The sequence below is a fragment of the Anser anser genome, assembly GCF_964211835.1.
Source record: "Anser anser genome assembly, chromosome: 14".
In the NCBI taxonomy this organism is placed as follows: domain Eukaryota; kingdom Metazoa; phylum Chordata; class Aves; order Anseriformes; family Anatidae; genus Anser; species Anser anser.
Window position 1 is genome coordinate 8,150,766 of NC_139735.1, and position 15,887 is coordinate 8,166,652.

At 47.6% G+C, this 15,887-nt stretch overlaps 1 protein-coding gene across 1 annotated transcript in view; it reads right to left on the reverse strand.

The window, feature by feature from the left end:
* The window catches only part of ADAM19 (ADAM metallopeptidase domain 19), a 33,984-nt gene that overhangs the window by 7,952 nt on the left and 10,145 nt on the right, over positions 1–15,887 (reverse strand). The window contains exons 4-17 of the mRNA XM_083799024.1: positions 12,312–12,390; positions 11,346–11,422; positions 9,065–9,257; positions 8,545–8,610; positions 7,166–7,237; positions 6,154–6,320; positions 4,964–5,048; positions 4,592–4,731; positions 3,445–3,622; positions 2,672–2,761; positions 1,702–1,897; positions 1,312–1,420; positions 616–820; positions 25–105 (exon numbers count right to left, since the gene is read on the reverse strand). Coding sequence (XP_083655150.1) covers positions 25–105; positions 616–820; positions 1,312–1,420; positions 1,702–1,897; positions 2,672–2,761; positions 3,445–3,622; positions 4,592–4,731; positions 4,964–5,048; positions 6,154–6,320; positions 7,166–7,237; positions 8,545–8,610; positions 9,065–9,257; positions 11,346–11,422; positions 12,312–12,390 — 1,738 coding nt within the window. The remainder of the gene's footprint in view (positions 1–24; positions 106–615; positions 821–1,311; positions 1,421–1,701; positions 1,898–2,671; positions 2,762–3,444; positions 3,623–4,591; positions 4,732–4,963; positions 5,049–6,153; positions 6,321–7,165; positions 7,238–8,544; positions 8,611–9,064; positions 9,258–11,345; positions 11,423–12,311; positions 12,391–15,887) is intronic.

The following is a 15,887-nucleotide window of genomic DNA, read 5'->3' on the forward strand; positions in this document are numbered from 1 at the left end:
GGAGACAAAAAGGAAGACACCTACTCCATTGCCGTGGCACTTCTTGCTACAGCTTTCAGACTCAAAGATGGTGGATGTGTTCTGGCAGCGCCCCTCAAAGCAAACCTGCAGAGAAAGAATCCCAAAAGTTCAATGCAAGCCCTTCTGGTTGCATACCATATGACTGCCTCATGTTCGTTTGTGATTTGCAGGCTCCCAGACACCCTGGGACACAAATAATACCACAGGCAGAACAACAGGCCATGAAGTTAGCTTTCCCAAGCAAACATTTCATCACTGTCCTAAATCCCAGCTAGCACACATCGGAGAGAGGAGTGGGAGCTCAGAAGTAGATATGTTGGCCATATCCATGTGGCAACTCTGTGGAGGAGCTCTCGGGTGTCTCACCTCAGCAAATTAGTAACCCCCAAATTTTGCATTGGCCCAGTCTTCACCTGGCAAAGACTTAAGGTATGGCCTTTGGTGTGCCTTCTTCCACTGCTCAGAAACATCTAAGAAATTAATTTCTAACAAACATAATAATCCCCTAAAAAGACTTTAGACATCAGAAATGAATGCCTTAAAACCACAAAGCCTTGAACCTCCCCACACCATTACAGGCAGGACTGTACCTACATGATGGCTCCCACATTTTGTTCCTGTCAACACCAAGCCAGGGTCCAGCATCTCCTTGTCTTCATTCTCAGATCTGTACACGTAGGTCCCTCGGCACTTCACCTGCATCCTCTGCAGGGAGATGGTTGTGTCTATGGCCACGGCATTGGACTGCAGGGGTTTGGAAGCATAGCTCTGGCACTGGATCTTCCCACATTTAGCATCTCTGATTTCAAAGGAAAGGCTAAATGATTATTTCTGGCTTTTTGAATGTTTTGCAGGCTTCAGCTCTATGCATAAGTTCAAGCAGCAGTGTTGAGAAATGGCTCAATGACAAAAGAGCAAGCACCAGTGTTTGACGGGTACTGATAGTATCACTTCACTGTCCCCATGGTAGGCCAGCCTCAGAAAAAATCACAGAGAAAACTGAGAAGATTTTGTCTCGGTAGTACGTTAGAAAACTACATTTCAGCTTACAGGATTGAAAATCCCCTGTTCCTGTGCTTTGAAAAAATACCAACTGGATGTTTTAAATGCAAAAGACAGGGAAAATGGTGAACTTAATGCTTCAGTCATAAGGACTCTAAGTCCTACCAGGAAGCAACCGGTTTCCCAGGGGTGTGAGAGGGACTGAAACCAAAGCATGGCTCAGTTTAGTCTACTGGCCCATAATTTTGTAATATATGAAAAGATCTCCAGCCAGCAACTGTTCTGTACCTTCTCTCGCACTTCCTGTAGTTGCCGTAGATGTCCTTCCCACAGTTCCCGTAGACGTCTCCAGCGGCATTAACGTTCTCAAAACAAGCATCTGGTGCTGGCCTTGCTCCTGCATGGGAGAAACTCATGTGGCTGGTCTCTGTGGAGCCTGGCAGCCCACCTCACCCTATGCCAACCACCCAGTTGTCCTTTTCCTGTCATGGTTTGAGCATGGGAAATTTTTGCCGCCTCCTCCAAGCAAGCAAGGCAGGAGAGAAGGTTCCTCAGGCTTTGTCACTGATAACATATACACAAGGTACTACTGCCTTACACAGGGTGAATAACAGCAGGATACTACATAATATTGCCAGCTCAAAGGAAAACATGTTTCACTGCAAGTAGTGTCCTTACCAGGCCCCCACAGCTGCAAGCACTGGTCTTCATACGTGAGGCACATGCCACTGTAGCAATACGCCCTTCCACCTTCGCAAGAAGCCCCATCAATTTGGTAAGAGTTGGGGGGACAAAATGGTGACTGGCCAGTGCAGTATTCTGGGAGGTCACACAGTCCTGACCGTTCCCTGCAGAGAGTTCCCGGAGACATCAGCTAAAGAGGTACAAAGGGAAAAAATGGAATTATGGTTTGGCTCCTTGCTGGTTTTGTGTTTGCACAATGTCTCTAATGTAGGTAAGAAAAGAAAAAACCTTCATCCTTTCATCCACCTTGTGCTAGGTTTTCTGAGGTCAGCAGTGATCCAAATGACTCTGTAACTTCATTAGCTGTGTGGAATCAAATTGGTGACTGGATCTCTTCCCTCCGCGAGGATGAGATCACGCACAGAAAATAAGGCTGCCAGATCTCAAGGGAATGCTGCTCCATCTCTCTGTACCCAAGGGTGGGATCTGATACACCTAAATGATTTCTGACAGATGCTTGTGTAATCTGTTCTCCAACCCCCCCGTTTGGGAAGTCTCTTTCAGTATTTGCTTGTCATTTCTGCTGGTGACATTTTCCTAATGTGTAACTTACATCTCCCTTGCTCTGAGTTTACCATGGATGCAGAGGAAGGACATATACAATTACATCTAGGAGGTTTATTTAAGTTTCTTTTGAAGGGAGTGAGAGTCCAGACGGATTCCTGGAAAATTATTTTTCCCATGTTCAGGATAGGTCACTACAAGCATGGAGTTCACATCCAAGCATAAAAATGAGCCGAAGAGAAATGTTTGCCTGTGTTCATTTTGGAGAGGATTTGGAGATGGACTCTATATTTGGCTGTGTTTGCTCCCATTTCCCCTCTGTTTCACCTTCATGTACTGTTATGTACTATAATTCCACTGTTATTCCCTCTCCTCTTTTAGAAAAACCCAGAAAGCTCACCTTGCACTGATGACAGCAGCTGCCATGGGCACATTCGGCACCCAGCTTCAGGGAGCAGTTGTTGGCATTGCAGCAGGGGTTATCACATTCCTGGAAGACAGCAAGATGCAGCACAGTTTACAAGGCAGATGTTCAAGACAAGAATGGTGTCAGAGCATTGAAGTGCAAGGGTGAGAAGATGAATTGTATTCAGTGTCAGCCTTTCTTCCACAACACACTCGTGAAACCCAGCATTTGCTGGTTTACACTACTGCATAATTATATCCTCTGTTGGACGGACTGGGTATGATAGGCTATGCTTATTACCTCTGGTGAGTCTGGGCTGCTAACTTCAGCTCCCTTTTGGCTTACTAGTCAAAGTCTGGGTTTGAAGAAGCAAGATGCAATTCTAAGAGAAGCCTCATCCTTATCAAAAATGGAGCTGTAGTTAAAGTGCACTTAAAAATGCATTAAAATGTGATGTGTAGGAAGATTTTTTTTTTTTTTTAATGAAGCTTTCATCGGCTCTGTTTTATCATGGATTGCACCATCCCCGAGTTCTGGGATGCATCGTACTGCGCGCTGTAAATTTAGTTAGATACTTTGATATCTATATGATATGATACTTTTCAACCTTGATAACATTGCATACACATTTACATATAGGACAGGTATGCATATCTCCTGCACAAAGAAAAGCTGCTAACATATCATGTAACTGTATTTACCAAGCATGTAATAAAATCATTGTGTCCCAGCTAAGCCCCAAATGGTTGGATCTGAACAACTGTTACCTCCACCTCTCCACAGTCACACTCCTCCCCCTCTTCCAAGTAGCCGTTTCCACATTTCTTCCCTCCATACATATTTTTGGTGTCTGGCATGTTGGAGAGGCACATCCCTCCACCAGACTGCAGATACTTCTCCAGCTCTTTCCTGTTGCACTGGTTGAATACCCTGGGGAATGGGTGCCTGAATGCAGAAAAACATCATGACAGATCAAGGCAAGTGTTCACAGCACCAAAAACGAGCACATGCCAATGTCTACCTGCATGTGTTCACTGCTCATCTGAACATTTTCCATATTTGGAGGAAATATTTCACATAAAAGAATGTATTCAGTGGAGACAATTTTGTTAAAAACTGCTGAACCCCAAAGGGGAAGTGCTTGAGGAAACAGGGAATGTGGCTTTAGGTGAATGCGTTCCGCTGTCGTTTTTACGTGACTGAAATATGAAAGCTATTGTCGTTCCTCATCTAAAATGAGCTTTAGAATCCTGGTGGTTTCCAGAGTCATTCTCACTTCCTTTTTCTCTAGAAGCCAGTTATTCTTTCCCTTTCAAACACTGGTTTTCAGTGGCTCACCGAACCCAAGCCATATTCTGGAGACAGCAAGCAACAGATCTGTTTTCATATCTCCTTAGTTGGAAACATAATCCAATCACCGTGCCTTTTAATAAAATCAGTTATCAGTTCTTTCCTGAAGTAACCCTTTTTCCTCTCTTCACCACATTATAACACGTTATCTTTTCTGGGAGATGCTTTAGAAACCCTGTCAACTATTTATGCATTTCATGTGCAACACAGCAATGAAACCACCATAAAAGTCTACGTGCCAAGGTGACACACCATGACATGTTCTGGTCACCCCTCATTTCTTTGAGCTTGCTGTCAATAGCCAGACAGTTCAGATTTTGGAGAAGGATGCATGTGTGTGCACTGAACTTGCTTTGGAGTGATGGATCTCTTGGTAGGACACAGGGGGAAGCACAAACTCAGAGATGAAGGCCTGAGACAGTCTCTCAGGACAAAAGATAGGAAAACTTGACTTTATAACAGTGAAGAACATCAAGCAACAGACCCACCTTCATTCTGCATTTCTAGCTCTTCCTCCCCCCAGACCCCTGCATTTACAAGTGACACCCTGTAAGCCAGACTCACCCAGTTGCAGAAGCCATGATGCAGCCTCCATCCTCCGCACGGGCAGTACAGCAGCCAGCTGAATCGTGATTCATGCCAAAGTTGTGTCCCATCTCATGGGCAATGGTAGCAGCAACACCGATGGCATTATCAGAGTGGTCCTGTGCAAGGTCAAAGAGGCAAGTCAGCATTTCACCTGTGCCTGCCCCATGCACCTCGGGGTCATTTCTCAATGTTACTTGTAGAAAACATCTGCTGAAGGTATTCCTGCCTGTGAGCAGGTGAGCTAGAGGCCTTCAGAGGAAATATTTTATTCCTGGGCTTCAGGAGGCACCTGTTGCATGTATTCACTGCTGGCAAGAAACATCATGTTAGGCATTAGGAACGACTTACCATGTTTACTCCTCCTGACTGGAAATCAGAGCACATGGACATCACGGGAGCCAAGCCTACTGTGGTACCTTGGAAGGGCACACCCCTAAAATCAACCCAGAAAGAGCATGAAATGGCACTGAGGCATCCTGCAGTCCCAAGATTTGTACATGTACTGTGTCTGAATACATTTTATTTAGTAATATCTTCAGGTACAAAACATTAGACCAGAGGTACAAAGCCTTAGGACCTAAATTTCTTGGACTGTTCCTTTATCTTATGGACCAACCAGCCAATCTTATTTTTCATAATGGTCTAGTGCCAAAAAGTGTCCTCTGCTGAGCTTTGCAGCAAGTACAGAAAAGACTGTTTCTGGATCCTTAATTGGGTACTGATTGTGAATACTTTATTTACCCTAAGACTACTGTTTGCTAGTTTGGGATTCAGGGACATGACAGAGAGCTCAGTGACACCCCTGTGGTGCAGCCCCGTTAGGCTCCTGCCTGGCAAGCTGGAAGTCTGCACAGGCCCTGCCAGTGTCTGACGCAGGAGCCCTGTTATTACCGTGCAGGACATCACCGCATCAAGAAGAAATACAGAAATGTTAAAGGAAGAAAAAAAAAAGGAGGAGAGGTATGGTATCTCTGCATTTTGCTCTGCATCACAGCACCCTTCTTTGAATTTGCTGGTCAATGAATTACCATGGGAGAGGCAAGAAGGTCTAAGACTTCCTGCAGATTTTTCTTCTAATGACTTCTGCATTGCTGGCCATAGTTACTAGCCCTAATGAGATCAGCAGGATGAGTCACAGATCATCAACTCCCAGCACCATGGCTGCTGTGTCTCAGCAGGGTGAGCTAGGAACGAATGCCTTCTCCAAAGGGCTTAGCTCCCTTTCACAGGTCTCGCTTATGGCTCAGATTTTCTTGAAACGGCACGTGTCGCTGTGACAGATCACGTGCAGCTGCTTGTGATATGCACATAAAAAAGCTGATGCACGCTTTGATGCATATGCATTGAGATTGCTGCGTAGCCGGAGATCTGCACCTTTCCTAAATTCAGTGCTCTGGGTGCCATAGCTTAATGCTGGCGGAGCAGCCACTATATAAACCTGCCTCGCTGAATCTTAGAATAATATAATCTTAGGTATTGATTTCCCACCCACGCAACCCACTTTCTGAAACGGGTTATTTCAGAAGAAATAAACCTACGTGATTAGTTGGGCATTATCGTATTTTCTGTACACCCGCTCCTTGCTGCTCCAGGCCAGAAAGGACTTCAGGGTGGAGTAGGGATTCTCAGTTACATCGCATTTGTTCCCATGAGTCCAGATCTCCAGCCCCACCAAGGCAATACGGATATTCAGGGACCTGTAAAACTGACAGATACAGGAGGGAAAAGAGAGGATAAAATGAGCACCACTAATTTATTTTATTTCCTTTTAAACCTTGTGTATAAACACTGATCAATGGTACTACAGAAACACATGATCAGAGATGATGCTCTCTCTGGAAATGCACTGTAACTTAGCACCATGTCTCTGCAAAATGAAGTGTGTGCCACCCGCAAGGCTAAACTGGGTTGGACTAGAGATACTAAACATTCATTTTCTTAATGAATGACAGAGATATCATCTAGGAAAAAAAAAAAAAAGAAACAAAGACTGAAGACTGACATCATGTTCATCTTTAGATATGTCAAAATTCCTCAAAAAGGAAGGAAATAATCTGCTGCCCACGTCAAGCACAAACAGGACAAGTCTTCCTGGGCAGGGGTGGGCGGGGAGCAGTGGAAGGAGTTTAAGGAGAGAAGGGGAGTACGAAGGGAGGAGATCTAAAAAGCTGTGATGTTAACTTCAACAGCACTGCGTACCACTGCAAAGATGACCTCTGAAGGCCAAGATTTTTGCCAAGATTTCTACAATTTGAAGTGAATACCTTAGTCCCTTGTCAAAAAGCAGTATTTAGGTGTTAATACAGAGATGTATTAAAATAAAGAGATGCTTCTGCTGGCTCCATGTTAAGGAAAGGAGACTCCCCCACCACATCCCCAGTGTCCAAAAACAGAACCACGTGGAAAACAGTCTCCACTCTCCAAGTCACTGGGGAGAACTAGCAAACCATTACTCTCTCTCTCCCAAGATAGCCTTCCTCTGCCACAATCAATTCTCATAATTGGCAATCTGAGCTTTGTCTTCCTCAGTTCATGCACACCTGATCTCACCTTATCGACGTAATTAGCTGCCTCCACTAGTTTAAGCCTTGTTGCTTCGATGTTGAAGTGATGCTTCTGAAACTGAATAAAATGAACATGTCAGGCAGCATGAAGAGAACTAGAAAGAGATGAAACGTGTTAAAACATGTCGCATTATTTTGAGAATTGGAAGGTAACTACCAGATGATGCCCAAATCCTTCCTTCACTGTACATCTCCCTGTAAACCCACCTGTACATGCAAATTCAGAATTCATCCCTGGCATCCCACTGCAGGGATGTTTTTCTAGTGGTGGCAGGAACTGAGTGGAGTAACCCAAAGTCATCAAAAATAATTAACATTTTTTAGGTAGAATGTATGGTAACATCCAGGAAGAACAAATTTGCCACACGGTAATTAATGATTTAATTTTAGCAAACAGTGTTTGATTCAAGGAATTAATGTTGCAAAATATTTAGATTTTTATTAAGCAGACTGCAAAAGCTGGGACTTTTCTCCTATCAAGGGAAGCAATAAAGTAAGGGCAGTTCACAGCTACACTGCGAGGGTGCCTACCCCAGCTTGTCTAATGAAATGGTCAACAGCATATGGCAGTTCCTGGGTATAACGTGTTTTCTCATACTTTCCCTGGCATCCTGCTGCCTTATAGAGGAGACTGAAATGGCTTCTGCATCTCTGGTTTTGTTCAGAATAAATTATAGCCCAGAGCAGTACGTGGCTTTCACTACTGGAGTTTCATGTTGTAAATTATGAATAGGATCAGCCCGACTCCTGTCTGTGCTGGAGATTAAATGATCAACGAAACACTGCACAGTTTGCACTGTCAGTAAGTACATCTGGCATGCAGTCCAGGCTGGGCACAGGGGAGGGATTGCTGGCTTCAGTGGGTCTCTTCCAGCCCTATTCTATCACCTGGAGCCTTTGAAACACCTATTTCTATCTCTGCCAAGAGCTCAAAGCAGAGGGTAATCTTAGTTATCTTCTCTAGAGATGAAATACAGACGCACATCATTGCTAGACACCCCCAGGTGACCCAAGGCTGAAGGCAGTCTCTCCCATCCTTAACCAGGGGCAGCAAAGGGGCTCCCAAATGCCCATGAAGATATGGGAGCATTCAGCTCTGGATCACTGGTACCTCGGGAGGCAAAAACTGACCCCCAACCCTTGTGCCAGTCATAACCTGCTGGGCAACAGTGGCTGATGGTGGCAGCAGAGGGGACAGCAGTGACAGAGACTCAGTTCTCCCCAGCTGCAGGCTGCAGGATATTTGGGATGGCAAAGTGAAGCCTCTCTGCTCCAGCTGTGGAACCCGTCCGCAACGATGCTGCAGGCGGGATGCTCGCCCCATGCCCAGTGCTCAGCTGGTGTAAAACCCATCCCTTTTCTCACCTCCGCGTAATCAGCCACAAGCAGCAGCTCCACGTACTTCATAGTCTGCAGAGTCTCCCGCCTCACCTACAGCAGTGGCAACAAAGGTTATTTCCCCAATATCCCCCAGGAGAACCTTTGCAAAACATACATATGGGCTATTTTTCACTGTTAGTTTTTCACTGGCCATTCACCCCACCCCATCAGGGACCTCGAGATGTGATTGATTTAGAGCAACCAACATCACAGGTCAGTTATAGCACACGTTGATGTGTGTGTTCTCAGCCCATCCCAGTTTGTTCATACTGCCTGCACAAATCCACGCAGGAACAGCAACAGCCTGGATTTGTCACCGTGCTCCCAGCACTCACTGAGTTCCCTGCCGGAACCACTATTTGGCAACCAGCTTGCTACAAAGTTCAGATATTCTCTCCCATTTCCCTTTCCAAACTGTGCTCCTGCAGAGCAGCAGGCTCCGCAGGCTGGGAGCCAGGGGGAAATCTGGAGCATCACACAGGGACCCGGTCAGAGCCCTCCTCACCCTGAGGTGGGGTGTTTCCACCCCGGCTGTGAAGTCCCTGAGCCAGCCTTCAGCTGTGACCACGCCGTCCTGGTGGCCGCAGGCTCCTCTCTGCAGCCTCAGGTCACCCGACCTGTAGATAAAGTGCTGGTCTGGGCTGCCAGGGACAGGCTCCACGATGTAGCTGGAGTTGCTGCTCAACACGATGAGTCCTCTGTTGGAGCAGGAAGCAGAGAGACAGAAAACTAGTTACTACTGCAGGAAACTGAGCCAAATCCTTCCTCTGCTGCTGCACTCCCAGCTGCCTTGGGGAGGCATTTATCCTTACCAGGCTGGGCAGCTCATTCAAAAGAAGGATGGGAATATTTTGAGTTCAGAAAGGGGAATTCCTGAGCTTGCATATATTAAAAGCTGTTAAAATGGGCTCTGACAATCAGATGAGGGGCTATAGGAGCATGTGCTGCTGCAACAAGGACTGATTTTATTTATTTATTTAAAGTACAGCTTTTCCTTTAGTGGCAGTGGAAGTTTTTCAGCTGATCAGAGAAATTTGTCTGCAACAGAACTGGCCTAAAAAAGATGTGAAGGTTTTGTTTTGTTTTTTGTCAATGGGAAAAAAACAGTTCATTTTTGCATCCTTTTTTTTGCAGATTTTGTCTCCTTTCATTTCCCTGTCTCACGGTCTCATTGTAGGGAAGAAAAAGAAAAAAACAAACACCAATGTGGACAAGTAATGGGTGCCACCATAACCCAGATATTTTCCCATTTTGTTCCATCTTCTGAGAAGACCTATAACAATTTCTAATTAAGAATTTGTTTTTTACTTTTTTTCTTCTTTTTTTTTTTTTGTCCTCTCACATCAAGTGCCATTTTGGCCACAACCAGGGTCTGTCCCCTAAAAGCCCCACGCCCCACCTCCTCGGGCCGCTCTCTCCAGCTGCCCGTCCCACCCTGTGCAGCATCCCTTTGAAAAGAAAACCTGCGTCACACTGAAGAGAGCAAGCGCCTGACAAAAGGGGTCATAAAAGGGGCAATAAATAATACATGTGACTGCAAAGTGCTTTCGTTATGAACCAGGATCATATTCAAAGCACTTTCCCAGAGGCACATCTTATAAGCCTTTTTTTTCCATCCCACGGCTACTTATGGGAGCAAGCACAGCCACACAGCTTTAAGGAGAGCAGGGAGCTGTTGTTATGCTTTGTCCCACTTTTCCTCCAGTTCTTCCCAAAAAGCCTAAGCCATGAATCAGCTCAGAGCTTCCCCGAGTTCCCAATAATACTCGTAGAGCCCAGCAGTGTCTTAAGCTGGGATGGTCACCTTCTCCTCCAGAGCCTCTGGTTACAGCTGCCTTCAGGTTCAGGGCCTTATCCTTCCTTCTCTCCTCTCCACAGGGCAGCCCCCAAGCAGAGGCTCCATGTGCATACGCAAAAAGCCCTGCAACGGCCCAGTTAGCTTTCTGGTATGAAACACTCAGGGCATCAAACACCCTCAGAAGATGGACTGAGGGGTGCAGGAGCTGTTACGTGCGCCCCCAGACATCTGTCTCCTCCAGCTAGAAGGGGACGAGGCAGGCTGGCAGAAGCAGAGCACACCTGTGACTACTTTTGGATGGCTTACTGCAAACCGCAGGTGGCCGCACCGCCCTGTTTATTTCCCTGGGCTCTTTGGCCTGCTGTACATCCACTTAAGATTTCTGGGGTTTGCTTTGGCAAGGGCTGCTTCCTGGCTGGGCCAGGTCCCATCAGCCCAGCTCCCAATTACTTCTTGAGAGCAGATGACCGCTAATATCAATAAAGCGCACATGGTATTTTGGAAACAAACTCGGAGCTGGTGTAAATGAACACATACAGACCGTCTTTTTCTGCCAGAGACTCCATTACTACCAAAGCCAAGGTATTAAAGGCGGAACACGCAACCCCTGCACCACCCAGGGAGAAAGCAGGGAGCGAGGCGAGGAAGCAGAGCTGACAACACTGGGGGAAGTTTGGACCTGAAGGCTGCCCCAAAACACAAAAACTGGCCGGTTGGGAGAGACTGGGAGAAGGGGCTGGATTTGGTATTAGCACAAGAGCATTGGGCTGGGACGGGGCGAGTCCTCTCCCTGTCTCTGTGAGGGACACAGCCCTGGGTCACTTCTGGGAGAGGCCTCTTTCTCCAGAGGATGCCCGAGCTGAAGACATTTCCCCTGACATGCTCCCTTTAATGCCCAGAACTCGTTGCTGGGTGGCGTATGAGAACAGGCCCGCCGGCCCGGACAGACCCTGAGGCGCGCCGTGTGGCGCCGAGCCCTGGCACTTACCGCAGGCCCCTGCACGCGCTGAGCGCCACGCTGGAGTGCTCTCTGCCCCGCACTGTCCCGTGGTAAAAGCAGTGCTCCTGCAAGGCAGAGGGCAGCAGGGTTGGCAAACCGCTTCGGGGATGGACACGCGCTGTGTTTAGGCATCGCTGAGTCCCGTTTGAGTCCCAATACTCCACTAAATGCTCTGTTTCCGCTGCATGTGGTGCCTGTCTCCATTACATCCCCAAGGATGCAACTCGGATGGCCTCAGCATGAAGCAGACGTGGAGCTGACTGTAAGGGAGCTGCCTGTCGATGGCAGCTGGCCCCGGGTCAGGCCCTGGAGGACGTGCCTGGGAGGGTGACGCCATGGGCAGCGGGGAAGTCCCCGCCTGGGGGCTCCGGACGAGACAAAGGCAGCCTCTGGCAGGGACAAGGAGGCTTTGGGGTAGAAAAGCCAACATACCCATCCCGGCCCTCCCCCTCACCCTGGGGCAGCACCAATAAAGATGATCTCATGGGGATTTTATCTCCTATTTTTTACATTGCGACCAATGTGCATCTTTGTGTCTCTGCGGCGGTCAGCCAGCCAAGGGCAGTGTGAGAGCAGTAATTCATGGGGGGCTTAGCTGAAGAGCAGCCAGCTCACTTAGGCTGGTTTTCCCAAAGGCTGCGAACGTCCCCAGCACAGGGTGGCAGAATTAAAAGCAAGAGTGAGCAGTGGGAGGAATGGACGATTCTCCAGCACTCAGAGATTAGGGAGCAATGCTGCTGGCTGACCTCGGCAGATAACAGAGCTCAGGCAAAAACAGGAAGGTGCTTTTACCATTATTCGGTGACGGAGATGCTTTCTCGCTGGAAAACCCCAGGCCAGAAAGCCAGACTGCCCTCCCCTTCAGCTTCCAGCTGTGGGGAGCCTGGCCTGGAAGAAAAGCTCTGGAGGATGATGCTCCCCTGCTGCTCCCTGCACACTGGAGTCTGCACTCACCGTGTGGCTCAGGGGCACGGTCTGAGCTTGTCCCGTCTGGTTGTAATGAGTCTCGGTGTAGCCTGGTGCAAAGAGGTTTCTGCAGATATTGGGGGGAAAAAAAGGGTAGGGGAGGAAGACAGTAAGAGATTTCTTTAGACCTGGATTTATTTTCCTACTTGTGCCAGAACATTTGCCTGACCTCACCACATCCAGCCACATGCAGCCCTCCCAGGAGCTCTGCACTTCTCATGTGGAGCACACCCACTTCCGAAGGGATGTGGCAAGCCATCTTCCTAAGTGCTCTTGCAAGCCATTTATTAAATTAAATTAAAACAATAAAGGAGAGGCTGTCCCTCAGTTCAATCAGGTGCTGAAATGCATTTCTAATAGCCTCAAGTGAGCAAGCTTTTATGTGAAGACTTAAAAAAATGAATAAAATAAAATATCACCATCCTCCCTTAATGGGTAAAAGTCTCTGTGCAGAATCTCCTTTCCGCTGCAAAGTTCTGCCCCAGATATACTGGAAGGAGACTGAGCACACTGAAGGCCAGCTCAGGACACGTCTTGGCACTGGAGCATGGGTGCGAGTTCATAGCTCAAATCCAGACTCTCCAGTGCTCAGATCTGAGCACAATTATAAACCAATCTGCGTCTGCATTTCAACCTCTGACCAGCAGTCGATTCACATCTTTGTTCTAGAAAACTGCTGATTCCCCAATTTGAATTTGATCGTGCCATCCTCATATAGACAATATTCTCCCTGTCTTTAACCCAGGATCAGGCCAAAAGTCTATAAAAGGCGCTCCTGTGCACTGAATAGTAAGTGTTTTGACTTGGTTCCAGAGGAAACAGCTTTCCCCTTTTTTTAAACATCTGCATTTACTAAACAGTGATGTAAAAAAGTACAGTAAGTCAAAATCTGGGCCAAACCAAGAAGGTCACATCCTGTGTCCATCTCAGCCACAGTATAACACAGCTTTAAAACTTTTTTTTTTTAAACAATGGTCTCATTTCCAAAAAATTGGATACTAGAACGTGCCCGGTCAATCCAGCACACTCGCACAGCAGCCTCGTGCTGCTGTCCCCCCAGGAGGCACCACCCGTGCTGCAGCACGAGGATGCTGCGTGCCCCGGGCAGCGCGACACCTGCAGCACCCAGCTGCAGCTCGGCCCCTCTGCATCGCTGCTTCAGGCACCACATGAAGGAAAGGAGAAAAAGGTTTTCTTTTTTTGTATGGTTTCTTCAGGCTGGATAAACACAACCCGACAGATCAGTCTGTACGAGAAACAAAATTGAAGATTTTTTCCCCTCTTTTTTTTTTTTATACACATGGCAATCGGGTCTAATGTGCCTTCAAAGCCTCTGTTTCAATAACGGACTCTGTGTTTGTGATATCAGCTGATTAAATTAGTCCTGAGCCTCCAGAAAGAAGCGCCACCTCTTATCAGAGTGTATGAAAGTATGAAAGTGCTTCCCCATCCCGCATCCAAAGGGCAGGACACCCAGACAAGTAACGATGCCTTAGCGTCAACCAAACCCCTGTGCCACTGCTTTACTTGATAGCATTTGATGTCAGGAATACAACAGCTTTTATCTCCACTTTCAGAGTTCACTGTAGCCTAGAAAAGCTCATTTTGTTTCCTTCTGATGTGCTAATTCCCATCACTAGATCTTGTCAGCCATCCAGAAGGCTCAATTGCTGTTTTCCAGCTATCTCCGATCTGCAAGCCGAAGATAAGCCCAGAAGCGCCATCCCACAAAAAAAAAAAAAAAAAAAAAAAAAAAACTCCCTTCAGCTCCATGACTGCAGTAGCTTGCTCAGCATGAGGCTGCAAGAAACAAATGTTTAATCAACAGATTGCATTAACTGGCAGGAAATTGCCTTGAGCAATGTGCTCTGGCAGGTATCTGGTCTCTGTAAGAGACTGTCATCTCGAGAGGAGACATGAAACTGATGTGAATCTGCCTGGTGCTACTGCAGCTAGAATTAGACACCAGCCCATAGATTTCCAGTAGCTGAGGCTTGCACAGCCTACTTTTTCATTCTCAAACAAGCACGCCTGTGTTTTCCTCCTGCTCCCTTATTCTTGGAAAGCATGCACTATGAATAGCTAGTTTTTTCTCTCCTTCAGCACCATAAAACTGCCCAGCACTTTGACTCTTGGTGCCCACGACTGGGATCTGCCCCTCCAGCTCCCACCCAGCCCCACGGCTGAGCCCAGCACACCAGGTTTTTTGGGCACAGGATGATGGCACAATGCACGCACTGTGCGCACTTCTCTTCCTACCAGCAGACAGAGAGGTCGGGGAGGGGGATGATGATGCTGAGCGGTCTGCCTGCATGGTTAGATATTTGTGCAGCTGCTGAGCAGTGCCATCTGATGACTTTCAATTCCCTTTCCACCAGCAGACTCCTGTGCTACATCATAGGTTTCCCACGCAAGACCCAGCTTCTTATTCTGAGCTGAAACAGCCTTGTTTTGAAGGTCTTCCCCCGCTGTAGCACAGGGGAGCCGTGGGGATATTGCAGCACTGCTGAGCAGAGCTATCGCAGAGCATTGCACGGTGTGCGGTAGGGAGGGCAGTGAGGAAAGAGGAAAAACAACAGGACATCTTGCAATACTCTCAAGGGGCTACCGCACTTCACAGCCTGTGAAAGTTCATTCCCAGCTCAGCTCACTTCCTCAGCTAGCATCAAGTTTACCACCAAAGTGTAAACAAATAGAAGAGAAACTTTCTTCACAGCTCCAAGTGCACCAGTCATCAGCCCATCAGTTCTTCTTCTCCACGTGTTGTTGGATAAACAGGAGAGACCAGCGAGACACCAGTACCCCAAAGCCTTAGTAGTGGCCTTTGTCTGCCATCATTTCAGGACAGTGCCACTGCCAGGCTCCCAGGGAGCTCGGCCCTGCAAACGCTGTGGGACCCGACTCACTGCTTCCATAGTAGCACAATGCTTATGTCCTTGATGGAGGAGGAGAGCACAGAAAAATACAGCATGATTTGATCCTTTCTTTCCTGTTACATTATATAGCCCCATGGCCATCTCTGCAACAGCTTTAGACGAAGGTGCAAATGCTTGTAAGGTTTGGATGTGAAAATAACATCATGTAAAGGCTTCAGAGAGCCACACAGCTGACAGACTGCTGGCACAGCATCTTCATAAAAGGCAGCACGGGGCTGGTCATTAGAGGGGTTATCAGCAGAAAGAATGAAGTCAGAGTAAAAATGGTTTTTGGATGGGAGGGCTCTCCTTTGCTAAGCCCTGATCACAGCTGCAGCCGTGTGGGGCTGTTTGAGCACTCGGGGTGTCCTCAAGGAGCCCGCACGCCTTCCCAACAGCAACCAGCTTTCGGCAAGATCAGTCGCACCCCCAGATCCAGCTCAGGCTGCACCCGCTGGGTGGAAGAGCCGGCCCTTGGCAGGCCCTGCTCCGCAGAAAGCCTCGGGACCCGGCTTCAATGCGAGCAAGGAAGCCAAATGAAGCACAAGTGGCTCAGTGCCATAACGTACAGATGGCTCGAGCCTGTTTCTGCCGATGACCGGCGTGGAGCAGCCTTGGCCCTGCTACAGGCTGTCAATGATATCATTGT